The 13299-nt window shown below is 36.0% G+C and overlaps 1 protein-coding gene across 3 annotated transcripts in view; it reads right to left on the reverse strand.

Annotated features, from left to right (window-relative positions):
- Positions 1-2759: 2759 nt before the first annotated feature.
- The window catches only part of agap2 (ArfGAP with GTPase domain, ankyrin repeat and PH domain 2), a 28637-nt gene continuing 18097 nt past the window's right edge, over positions 2760-13299 (reverse strand). For 2 of the 3 annotated variants that reach the window (XM_088081731.1, XM_088081730.1), the window contains 8 exons: positions 12528-12653; positions 12270-12404; positions 11759-11818; positions 11301-11452; positions 8320-8410; positions 6900-7122; positions 5693-5972; positions 2760-4068 (listed from right to left, as the gene is read on the reverse strand). In XM_088081731.1, the coding sequence (XP_087937857.1) occupies positions 3862-4068; positions 5693-5972; positions 6900-7122; positions 8320-8410; positions 11301-11452; positions 11759-11818; positions 12270-12404; positions 12528-12653 (1274 nt within the window). In that variant the 3' untranslated portion in view covers positions 2760-3861. The remainder of the gene's footprint in view (positions 4069-5692; positions 5973-6899; positions 7123-8319; positions 8411-11300; positions 11453-11758; positions 11819-12269; positions 12405-12527; positions 12654-13299) is intronic. The other variant, XM_042491477.2, reaches the window with a different exon arrangement.

A 13299-nucleotide genomic window follows, 5' to 3' on the forward strand; every position in this document is an offset into this window, starting at 1 on the left:
AAAACACAAAAATACAACATTACAAACCATAGAATACGTTTGCAAATTGCATACATTTATTAAGAAAAAAAAACATTGTCTCAGTATAATTCATTGTAAAAAATGCAAAAGGCAATGTAATATGATTATTGTAATCAATGTAATTTGAAAATAAAGGTACATTTATACAATAAAAGTGAAAAAATAAACAATAATAAACAGACAAAAATAAAAATGAATCTAGTGAAAATATGTATAAAATATATGGTAAAAAAAAACTAATTGTAAATATTAGATAATAAAAATCTGAAAATTCATTCATTCAGAAAATTCCTAAAAAATGAATACAAGTAAAAAAAACCCATCTGTTTAAAATGTGTGGTAGAAAAAAAGTCAATCTAATATAATAAAAAAGAAATTCATAGAATTACAGTATAATCAAAATATTAAAATGCCTTGTATAAAAAATGTATGAAATAAAATTTTTCCAAGCTTTTTGTCAAGTAGTTCGACAGAAAGAAATGTTAGCCATATGGTTGCAATGCCTGTTAAAGGGTTAAACACAATCAGTACGAAATTCTATAATCTTTTTCCATAAGATGCTCCAAGTGCAGGTACTACAGGCACCCTTCTCCTGAGGGAAACGTGGGAAAAGGAGCTCATCATAAATATTCCAGATGATAAATGGGATGATGCCTGGAAAAGTGCAAAAACTCTAAGTGTCTAACAGAATAAAAGCTATTCAACTCAAGATTTTTTCATGCAGACCCCCCCCCTCTGTGCCTTAAGTGTAAAATAGAGACAGATAGTCTGACCCAGAGCACTTTGTTTATTCTGGTACACTAGAATAAATCTCTTCAAGGGCTCTGGTCTTATACATTGCCCGTGGTTTTGCTGTAAGGTACAGATATTTTGGGGCATTATAGGACAAGAAATTAGTAGACTCCTAGCCACTGACCTAAGGATTAATCCAATATATATGCTACTTGGTATATCAAATGGTTTTATTTTGAATAAATGTGAAAGTAAACTCTACAAAATACTAACATTCTGTCCAGTAAAGTTCATACTTTTGAAGAGAGCTCCTACTTAAACACAGTGGCATAAGGTCATACTTATATATATATATATATATATATATATATGTATATTTGACATGTGTCCTGCATTCAAAAGATGATGCTGGTCCTCAGTATATGGAGCCGTGTATATAGGATTGGATATCTAAACTATTCTTGTCAGAGGGTTTGTGTAATAGTAATGCCTGAGTCTCTTTCCTTTATAGATATTAGTGTTTGTGAGCCGAGCCAAGTTGCTTTTTTTGTTTTTCTCTGTATTTTCTGTTGATTGGTGTGTATTGTTTTGCCCTGCAAAATCAAAATTAATAAACATATTGTTTAAAAAACAAAAAACAAACACATTCAGTGCACTGAATACTGTAAAACTTAAAGCAATATTATTATTATTAATACCATGGAAAAATACAATCAAATGATGTATTTAATGTTTTGAGACCTGGACTAATTGACTTTATTTTATTCAAAAACATGAAAAGATGGTTATAAGCAACAAAAGAAGAAATGACCCAGAGGTTAGCAAGAATTATTTTAAAAAGTACACGAAAATAACGTGAAAATTTGCCAAAAGAATATAATATATATATATATATATATATATATATATATATATATATATATATATATATATATATATATATATATATATATATATATATATATATATATATATATATATATATATATATATATATATATATATATATATATATATATATATATATATATATATATATATATATACACACACATATAAATTAAAAATAATAATATAGTATATAGTTCATTGGACATTTTTCCTTAGCTTTTTTTGAAAATTATACATCTACTAATTTATTTTTTTGTGTCTTTATTGTTTCCTATGCCTAAATAGTGTAGAAAGTATATTTGAAAATATAATATATAAATATATATATTTGTGTCTCCTTGTTGTAACTTTGTATCCTCTCTGGAAGTTTGTGTCTCATTTTGTGTCCAAGATCATTGTGTCTGTTTGTGGTTGTTGTGTGTCGTAATATTTCGATTTTAGATTTTCTGCGGTAGTTAACTATATTTTAAGATTGGCATCTTTAAACATACAAAAGGAGGATAGTCAAAGCTAAATCATTTTATGGGTGTAATATTCTGTCAACAATATCCAATTAATTATATACCTTTTGTCAGCTGAGTTTTTTTAAAAAAAATATTTATAATATAGCTATTTTTGTTTGTGTGAAATCTTATTCTAAATTATTTGAAAAGTTAATCTGTAAATCAAACCAAAGAAGTGGGATGAAAAAAATCTACTAACAAATGCTCAATAATTTCCTTAGTGTTGGAGGAAGTATCCTTTATTAAGGCAAAGTAACAGTACCACAGTGTAAAAGTACTCTGTGTTGGTTTTGAGTGTCTTTGTTGTAATTTTGCGTCTCCTGGTTGTGTGTCTTTGTGGTCCTTATGCCTGTTTTTGTGATTTTGTGTCTTTTTTTTCATTTTGTCTAATAATTTTGTGTCTCTTTCTGCTGTTTTGTGTTTCTTTGTAACTGTTTTGTCACTTTGAAGTTATTTATGTGTCTTTGCAGTTCTTTTGCATTTTTTGTGACCTTTTTGCGTCCCTTCTTTGTTGCTACATTTGAGTGGCATTTTGCAGATAACGGCTGGAGGGAAGTTGACATTTTGACGCCTTCAGTAACCCATCCATAAAGTCAAGTAAAGTACAAGTAATGCTAATTAAAAAAAAGTTTATTTTGTTCCGATAACCATTTGTTTTAGCTCATGAGAGATTCACACGACCCACAAAGTGTCAGAAATAACAATGACACCTGCAACTCTTCATACTTCACTGTAAACTCAGGGGGCAGACCTACACAACAGTAACATGGACGTGAACTATGTCTTTATGTCGTCGTCTGGTCATCCCAAATAAAACTCTGAACAAATAGCCACGTTTACATCATGTAAAAGCATTTTGTTTACTGCTTTTATGCTTCCATGACACGTAGGAGGATAAGAAATGATGACAGACGATGAAAAAAAACAAAAACCTGACATATTTTCAAAACTACCAGTAGAAATCATTTACAAAAATTGAGTCTTTGATTTTTCAGTTGTGTCTTCGTTACAGAGTTTAACATTAAGTATGTAGTATAGTTACATTTACAGTATATTAAAACGCCATATCTTTGACCTGCGAGAGTAACACTGACATATTTCATTTTCCAAACCATTCATTTTTCTAGTCTAAGCAGAATTATCTCAGCTGATTCGTCACTGAAAAACAGTTTATATTGGCCAAACTGGCCTTTATGCTGCTGCGACAGGCACACATAACTAACAACATGACATACTGTAGGTTTTATCTGTAAAGCCAAAGGAAATACGAGCTGTTTTGGTCCAGTCACAATAAATTTTGAATAAAAAGCAGCACCCTCTCCATGTATTGACCGCACAGTCATCCGACTCGGCTCGCTCTAAAAACTTGTTGCTTTTGACCATCATAGTTGGATTATTGCACTTCTTCTGGAGGAAGTGAAACGAGAAGCAGTTTGTCTGCTCTAAAATTACAGAAGACGGCTACAAAGTTTCTACTTGAGTCATTTGGAAATGAGGTCAACATCAACACAGTATTTCAGCAACATATCTGTCATCAACAAATCGAATGAATATTGCTTTAAAGTTGTTTGATATGTTGTTCAGTCTTCGGGAGCTATTGTTTTTGAAATCCTACGAGATAGTCCTGTTCTTACAGCACGCCCTTCTCCAAAGTATCCAAAAGGTTTCTAGACATGAAGCATCCTCCAGTCGTTTCCAAAACCTACAGTTTGCGCTACGACACCCGTTTCCTGGAGCTGGTTCGGCCCAGGCTGGCAGTGCTGGACCGGCGGGAGAGGACGGGCGTGGCAGTGGTGGGGGACGTCTCGTTGGGACAGCCGTGTTGGAGCAAAATATCAATGCACCCTTTGCTTCCTGTTTTTCGGGCCATCCTCATGGCTGTCTGGCCTTGGTTATCCTTCGCTTTCACATCGATGCCGTACTGCAGAGAGAGAGCACGACATTAACTCGTTAATAAGGTCACTTATGGAGTTAAATGTGGATTTAAGACGTGGATCAGCATCAGTTTTCTTGTGCTTTCAAGCTTTTTTAAAAAAAAAAACACACAGGAAAAAACATAATCAGCAACTTGGCAAGAAATTTTCTTTTTTTTCTTTTTTTATGCACTATTATTTTATGGTATTGGAAAAAAAACATGTTCAAAATAAAAACTTCAATCAATCTGCAGAAAAATATTAGTAAAAAACAAAAAGACCTGAAAATTAACAGGGATGGATTGTTATATATTTTCAAAAAATGACAGAAAAAAGTTAAAGGTAGAAAAGAGTGCTCAGTGAGCTGCAGATCTTTGCTGTTCGAACATGTGCTGCTGAAAATCATCACATTTAAGTGCATTTCTTGTGAAACTACACGTTATCATCTCTGTCTGCAAAACACGAGACCAGAATACTAAAAGCAGGCACCTCTGGAGCCCCGGGAGTCCCACACTCACTGCATGCCAAACGCTTTTTGTGATTCAGTAAAATACAGACGGCAGCAAACTGTGAATAATAGACTAATTGTGTGTCTTTTTTCTTTCTTTTTTTTCTTTAGAAAAGTGATGTCGCTCAAACAAACCTAGATTTTTTTAAAAATCTGCTTGGGATGAGGACAGTTCAGGGTGTTTTGGCTGTGCCCAAAGTTGTCTCATTTTCTGGGACTCCATATTTAAAACTGATATTTCGGGGCACACGGTTGAACCTGATCGGACTCTTTTCAACTGTGTCAGCGTTTAAAACCCTTTTAACATGTAGATTAGTTTTACTGAACTGGAAACAGGCTCAAACTTGCCGTGCAGCACCTTAAACTAGGAAAAGTTCATTTATTTTAAGAGGCTCTGTGGACAAATTTTATAAGACTCTTTATTATGTGGAAGCGAGGCAGTAATAATCGTACCAATCAATCGTACAATCGTACAATCGTACCACTGTTACCAGACTAGATGTGGCGTCGATAATTAACATTAAAGCAACCTTGTATTTTAACCAATATTTATACTGTATATTTAATATCACGTTCTTTTAACTCTTGACATTTCTGTGGCATTTTGTATAATTTGATGCTGCACATCTTTAAGATGTCGTATTATCATTAATTTTATGCACTTTATACTCTCAATTTTTTGTTTAATTTTTATTAATGATGTCAGTGGGTTTTTATTTTGTATTTATTCTATTTCCCATCTTATGTTCTGCATTCTGTGCATTTACTTTTACTAGTTTTATCCAGTGGGTTTTATCCATTTGAAGATGAACTCTATGTATTCTATTCTGATTTTATTTTATTTTTACATGCAGGTTTTATGATGTCTTTTTGTCTTTTCACGTGGTGCATGTAATCTCTTTCTTGCAATGCACGTTTGGCTGCATTTCATGTATGAAAGGGGCTTTACAAATACAGGTTTATTATTATTATTATTTATTTTTAATCTGTCCTGTCCTGTTTGAGAACTGAAAAACGTTAAAAAAAAAAAAACCCCGAAAAAACAGAAAAGTTATCATGTTTTTCCTCGTCACACAGGCTGGACTGTGGAGAATCAGAGTACCGGATCTGAAGGAGAAACCCACCCAGATGAGCAGCTGGGTCATGACTACGTCTCCCAGCTGACAGGCGGCGTGCAGGGCCGAGCGAGCCGGCGAACTGGACCCGGCCGGCGTAGCGTTGATCTGGTCCTTGGTGCTGTGGGCCAGGAGGAGCAGCAGTCTGGGCAGATCTCGGTCCGTCACCGCAGACAGCAGCCACGCCGGCATACCGTCACCTGGAAGCTGGGGCCCCGGGGCCGGCTGAAGAGGAGGCACGAAGGCCCGCTGTTCGTACTTAGCACGAATCCACGACTCTCGCTCCTCACTGTGAAAACAGACGCACGCAGCAGTCAGTGACCGCAGCGCGCGCTCAGCTGCCGGCTGAGGACGCACGCTTTTGCCATCATAATTTTTGCAATCAACACAAGTGCAAGTTAACCCTCTAACACCTGGATCAACATTAGTTTTCTGCGTTCAGACACTTTTCACGAGCATTTAAACATTTAAATGTCTGCAACCAGAGAAAACTTGTTTGATTTCTTTCAAAATCAAAGAAAAAAAAAAAAAAACAGTTAGCAACTTGGCAAGATATGTCCCAAAAAATGCTAAAAATTACAAGGAGACCAAAAAATGACCTGAAAAAAATATAAGATTTTTTTTAAAAGGCAAAACATGTACAGAAAACTTAATTTATAATTCTTATTATTAGATATTAGATTTATATTTTTCTTTATTCTATTTATTTATTTATGGTTTTGTTTATTTTGGTCATTTTCTTGCAACTTTTACTTTTTACTATTTTTTTGCTCATTTTTGGGTCATTTCTTGTTGAGTTGCTTGTCTTCATTTCTTTATATTTTCAAAAGAAATTAAGCCAAAAAGTGGTGAAAATTATTTTAAAAATATATATGTATGTTTTTCTGGAACATAATTTCAAATTTTAAATCATAGTAAATATAAATATAGACTTGTTGAAATTTTCCCCTTGTTTTTTTAAAATATTTTTCTAACCCCTCTCCCTTTTTTCATTTAGTATTTGGGTTATTTTTTGTCACCCTTCTCTCTCTCTATATATATATATTTAATTTAGCGGGGCGTTTCTTGTTGTCCGTTGCCTTTTCCTCCATGATTTCTCAAAATTAAACCATTCTGCAGGTATCAAAGGGTTAGATAAATTGTGAAAGGTGTCCAAACGCAACACACACACAAAAAAACCTGATATTGATTCGGGTTTCAGAGGGTTAATACCGACCGTGTGGCATTAGGTGTGGGTTTGGTTCGGCCCTGGGTGCAGCTCTCCCAGATGCTGTTGGCCATGTGGTTCCCGATGGCAGCCAGGACCTGCGTGAGCTCTCCGGGCCAGTCGTCCAGGTCCAGCGAGCGGACGCGAGACAGGTGAGTCCCCAGGTTTCGATGGATCCCCGAGCACTCGATGCAGATCAGCGCGCCCAGGTTGAGACTGGCCCAGGTGGGATCTGCAGGGAGGAGAGACGAGAGAGAGGGACTGGTTACAGGAAGCCATAGGGGAAGATTTTGGGGGCGACAGGGAGTCCCTCTCAGTATTTAGAACATGTGCATTTGTGCACTCAAAGACAACATGAAATTATCAGAGGACTCTTATTTTGACAAAATCAATACATTTATACCATAAATTGATGCAGAAAAGACAAAAATTGGTGTGCAGAAAAATCACTATAATGCAGGAAATGACGCCCCATTTCATGTGCCCCTCCCAAAAACGTACGCCCCTGCCATAAGCAATAATAGACAATAATAAACAAACAAACAAACAGAGACTGTTGGGTAGCAGTGGTGGAAAATAATTTAGTATATTTATCCAAGTGCTAAACTTTAGTACAATTTTTAGGTATTGTTTTTTTTTTAAGTATTTCTATTTTTAAACAATATTTCTGCTTCATTTCAGAGGCAAATATTGTACTTTTTTTTTTTTTTTACTAAACTTTAGTATTTTTTTAGGTACTTTATTTGAGTATTTTTATTTTAAATAATATTTCTATTTAATTTCAGAGCCAAATATTGTACTTAATACTAAACTAGTACAATTTTTAGGTACTTTATTTAAGAATTTTTATTTTAAATAATGTTTCTATTTCATTTCAGAGCCCAGTATTGTACTTTTTACTCACTACATTTAAAACATTTGACAAGTTTCATTTCTTTGAGGATTTATATTATGAATATGACATATAATCATCAAAAACATATATGAATGATCAAGTTTTATTGATCCTGGGAAGAAAGTCTCCAAATACCAAGCAGTATATAAAGTAATCAAAATAAGCTCCACCTAGAGCAGCTGAAACATTAAAGTAATGAACATATTAATGCATTCATCATTATAATCCAATAAGATTATTTACATTATTCAGAAATGTGCCATTCTGCATAATGAGTACTTTACTTTTGGCACTTTAAGTACATTTTGATGCCAATACTTTTGTACTTTTACTAAAGTAAATTATAAAATGCATGATTTTGACTTGGAACAGTGTCTCTGTACTTCAGTCCCTCTTCCTCCATGGCTGAGTGGATATAAACAGTGTGAAATGTGTGACACCCCCGCAGGCCTCGGATGAGGCATGAAAGCAGAATCATCCTCCTCAGAGGAAATCTGCAGTCGAAGCGAAAGACGGCGACTTTTAAGAACTCACTTGCTGCTTCACAGTCGACACACTGACTGTTGCCCTTGGCGTTTCGGATGGCCTGCAGCGCTACAGCCTCACTCTGGCTGCTCCTCCGCGCCTGCACAGTTACACACAAACAAACATATCTGAATCATTTATTTGTCCACATATTTACTAACATTACAAAGAACAAAATGATATGCAAAGGCATATAGGGGAGTTCAGTTAAAATACAAGTATCAATAAAAACGTATGACACTACATCATGTCAATCAATCAAAATTTACTTATACAATTTGGATCTTAATAAATAAAACAAGTATAAATTGTAAAATTGTGATAGCAAGGCACTACAAAATACTGAAAAAAATACTAAAATTAAACATAAACTTTCAGTTTATGTTTAGAAGTACCAATAGTTCCAGCTCCTCTCTGATCCACTGGTGGGCTGTTCGAGCATTTTGGAGCTTAATGGCTAAAAACAGAATCACCAAATTTTTTATTTCTACTCCGTGGAGCAGCTAAAAAGAAGAAAACACTTAAAACCCCCAACTTCTTCCAGATTTATGCATTTCCCAATAGCTCTATAGGCTTGCAACTCTACAAACATATGTTTGCAACAGAGCTTATTTTCTGCAATGATCAAAAATCTAATGGAAAAATCCCATTGGCTGTTCGAGGTGGGAATCATGCTGAAACTAACTCCTGTGCTGGCCTACAGAAAAATGTCATCCCTGGGTCACACTGGACTGACAGCTCCATAGACTTAATAATACAGGGCAGCTCCCAGAAGTGAAGCCAAAAGATCTCAATCACTTCCTGGTAGCTGGCTGCAGTAGATCATAAACCCCGCCCTCTTAATGTTCCTGAATAATGCTGCATTCATGTAATATCAGAAAGTCGTAGTTTCCGAGTTTGAGAAGTCATTCTTCAGACTTTGTTGTGTTCATATAATTTGAGATCATAAAGTGGGAACAACATGGAAGCTACCAAGAAGATGGGCTGCATTTTAATGCTAAGAGCATCTAAACAAGAGTTTGATAACTGTTTCCAGTTTATTTATATTTTGATATATTAATTTTATATTTATTGGTATGTTAGCCAATTTTTTTTATATTTAATCTAGGTCACTCTACATGGATAACAGTTAACATTAATACCATGTTACATTTTGCATGTGATCAACATTGATATTTAATACTAGATTAATAAAAAAATATCTTACCATTGACCAAATATTGACTTTTTTCTGCCATGTTTTTGCATTTCAGACGTCAAGTAGGCAACTCATACACACATCTGGAATGCTTTATAGTATATAGTAAATTAAATGATAGCTACTAGGAACAAAATAAAAAATATATACTTTTTTACCGTCAATTGTCAACACTGTTTCCATGCTTCTGCTGCAACTTACGTATTATATCAAATTCCTCGATTTCCCACCAGTAATTACGACTTTGGAGGTCCGTTCGTGAGCTCCTAAATCGTAATTACGGTAATTACAATGTTTCCGGGGAGCACGTGAAGGCAGCATACATTGGCAAAACTAAAACATCAAATAAAATTCTCCCAAATTTGTTTTCGGTCATTTAAGTAGTTTTCGTCACTCTGGTGTTTTTCAAATGTTATTTAATTATTTTTTTATTTTTTGTATTATTTTGGTTTTAATTACGGAATTTTACTTGAATCGTGATTGACAGCTGTTTGTGCCAATCGGCGTGCTCGCGATCAGTGGCGCTGCTCATGATTGGTCGGACGGGTTAATGGGCGGGCACTCAAGACCGCGGATATTATTACTGCGCAAACGTTTCCGATGCGAGATGTCAACGGGACATTTTGGCTTCGTATCGTACAGTAAGTGAGTAGAGAAGCGTTGTCCACTTTCATAGAGACTCCATGTGTCTCACCAGAAAACATTACGGTGAAAGTGACCAATAAATACTTGCAGAACTTTTCGGTAAACGACAGTAGCTGGAGAGCTAACTGCTAACATGCTAGCTAGCCGGGACAGGTTAGCCTAATAAGTCACGAAACATTTCCAGCTGCTGCATTGTGATGTTTATAATATCATTCATCATTTCATTCAGTGTATAGTGTTTTTGGAGAAGTAAAAGAAAGACCTTCAACCTGCTAATAGTCAGTTATTAAGCTCATAAGCTTATTTTGTTTAAAAACATCTATTTGTACTCTTGAGACCTTGTTTTTATGATGTAAATATATGTGTATTGATAAATTATGGTGATTTTATGTCTTAAAAAGATTTTGGCTTCCCTTGCTCCTTGGTCTTTCTTTGTAATATTGCCAATGTACATGCTGAAGAAGGTTATCAGGCCTCTTCATGAGTGTGGCAATAATAATTAAAAACATAATGACAGTGCTGTCCTGATCTTTACTTCATGAATACCCTTGAGACCTGCCTCATATAGTAATGTTCTGTAAAACATTATTCTTTTGTAGTTCAGGAGGAGTTTAGTTGTAGGAGGAGGTTTGATAAAACTGGACGGCTCAACAAAGTGAATAAGTTACAAAAGTCTTCTGTATTATAGGAGCATTGTGTAAGATTTAGTGGCATCTAGCGGTGAGGACTGTAGATTGCAACCAGCTGAAATGTCAAGCACTGAATGCTGATACACTGAAGAAAACGTACCAATATATCCTCCTAAATCCTACACACTGACCTTTAAATGTCAACACTGTAAAGACATCCTGCTGTTGGTTAACAGCACAAATTCACAGGTCAGAGAGCATCAAAGTTATTTTAAAAATGCAGCTGTGTCTTGGCCTTACATCCCAAAACAAATCTGTTTTTATCATGATTGTGTCAGTGTGATTTTATCAGATTTGATTGACAGTGCTGGCAGCAGCCACACAGCTGTCATCAGATGTCACTAAACTAAAACTGATGCAAAAAAACAAAGTAAATATGTGCTCATGTAGGATCCTATCCCAGATGATAAGATGCTGATTGAGAAAATAGGTTTTTATGCCTTTTAAAGCGTGTCTACCTTGTTTCTGCCGCTCTCACAGGACTGCAGGCTGGCCAGGATCTGGCTCTCTATGGCCGTCACCCACGAGTCCCGGTCCTCCAGACTCTGAGCCTCAAAGTGCCACGTCTGCCCGGTGAACGACACAATGATAAAGTCTGCATTCTCCTCCTCTGCGGGTAAAAGGGAAGCAAGTAAGTACTCAAGTAATATTTGCATGTGTACAGAGAAACCATGAGTTAATATAATGGGAATTGTGAATCCACAGTCAGTGAAGGGAGCACAAAAAAGCAACACAAAACAGCAGCTTGATGGAAGGAGAGAACAGAAAAATCTTTGGTTAATTCAATGAAAACAAGTCGGATGAACAACTCAAGCTTGGGATGTCAGACACACTGAGGAGGAAAACAGACAGAGGAAAGATATTGTATTTAAATCCAAGCAAAAGCTGATTCAGCTCCATCACCCTCACTTGTTACCTGTCTTATTAATGTTTCTCAAGCTACCAAAGCTCTTTAATTTCCACATTTTGCGTTTGGCTGCGGAGCAAGAGATAAGCACAGGGAAAGAAAAAAAGAGGAGAAAGACAAGTGCGACAAGTGTTAAGAAAAGGCTGTTAAGAAATATTCAGAGACAGACAACACTAATCTATATCCTCACTGAGGAGACAGGTAGAAAATAGAAGCATCAGAAGAAGGAAAACTGCGTAGGAGTATGTAAAAAAATCTGAATATGTAAACATTATGTTGATGGTTCGAGTTGTTTATAATAACAAATGCATCTTCCTCAAAAGCCTCAAGAACATTCATGTTTTATTAATGAATTCATTTTCTAGTTATGCGTTTAAAAAACTCTTTCGATGCGTCTTACACTCACTATAGTATCTGTGTATTTGTATATTTATAATATGTATATTTATAAATCATCAGTAGTATTTCATGCAAAGAATATTAAAAGGAAAAAAACATCAGAATCTCTGTGTTGAGTTACCTTCTGCCTGACCGACAGCTGCATCTCCTTTCTGATTCATACTCTTCTTCCTCCTGTTCTTCTTCCTGTCGCTCATGGGAGATGATTGGCCGGGGTCTTTCCCAGCGAAGGGGCTAGCTGCGCCTTCAAGGGCGTCTGATGTGTGATGCAAAAATAATGAAGCTCGTATAATTGTATGACGGCATTAAATGCAGTTTCAGTGAAGCTTAAGTATCTTTGAAGTGGTGGAAGTGTTTTTTTTTTTCCTGCGGTACGTACCAACACTTTGTGCTTTGGTAGACAGTGAAGAAGGGCAGCGTTGAAGTCCTCTGTCTCCTCCTTGAGGCGACAGACCACCAGAGCGGTCATCGACCACAGACAGAGTGGCTGGACATAACTGAGGAACTGACAGCGAGAGAGGAAGTGAAAAATCTATACGCAGTATGTCGTATTTATATGAGGTGCACCATAGACTGTATATAAAGATGGACAACATGACAGTTTCCCCAAAGTCTCTCTGTCTGTCTGCAGTACAGGTCACAGAGCCCGCCCCTCCATGTTAGTGAATGAGACACAGGCCAAACTCAAAGTACACGCCGAATAAATTTTTCCCAAAGATGGTTTCTGTCACTGAAGGTGTTTCACCCTGATGTCTGTTCAAGTGATTGTTTTTATGATAGGTTCAGGTTAAATGAGTCTTTCAGTTTTACAAAAAGGTGATTTTCCACCATGATTGACAGCTGTGAGAGCCAATCCGTGTGCTCGTATTCAATGGCGCTGCTCACAGTGGATCCGAAGGGTGTTTTGGCGGCAACTTCCCCGACGCGGATATTGCTGAGGACTCTGGCTCTGAATGACGTCACCAATGCAAGATGGCAGTGGGATATTTTAGCTTTACGTGAGCGTCCTCCATCTTCATATACAGTCTATGATGTGCAAAAATAAAATCTTCAGTTTTTTCATCATAAGGGCTTTTCTTTTTTTCACAACCTACGAAACATCAAAAAAGTCTCCAAAGTGAGACAAATCTGGATCATATTTAACAAATATG

Source organism: Plectropomus leopardus, chromosome 9 (genome assembly GCF_026936395.1).
Source record: "Plectropomus leopardus strain MGB_pleo_1.0 chromosome 9, ASM2693639v1, whole genome shotgun sequence".
In the NCBI taxonomy this organism is placed as follows: Eukaryota; Metazoa; Chordata; class Actinopteri; order Perciformes; family Serranidae; genus Plectropomus; species Plectropomus leopardus.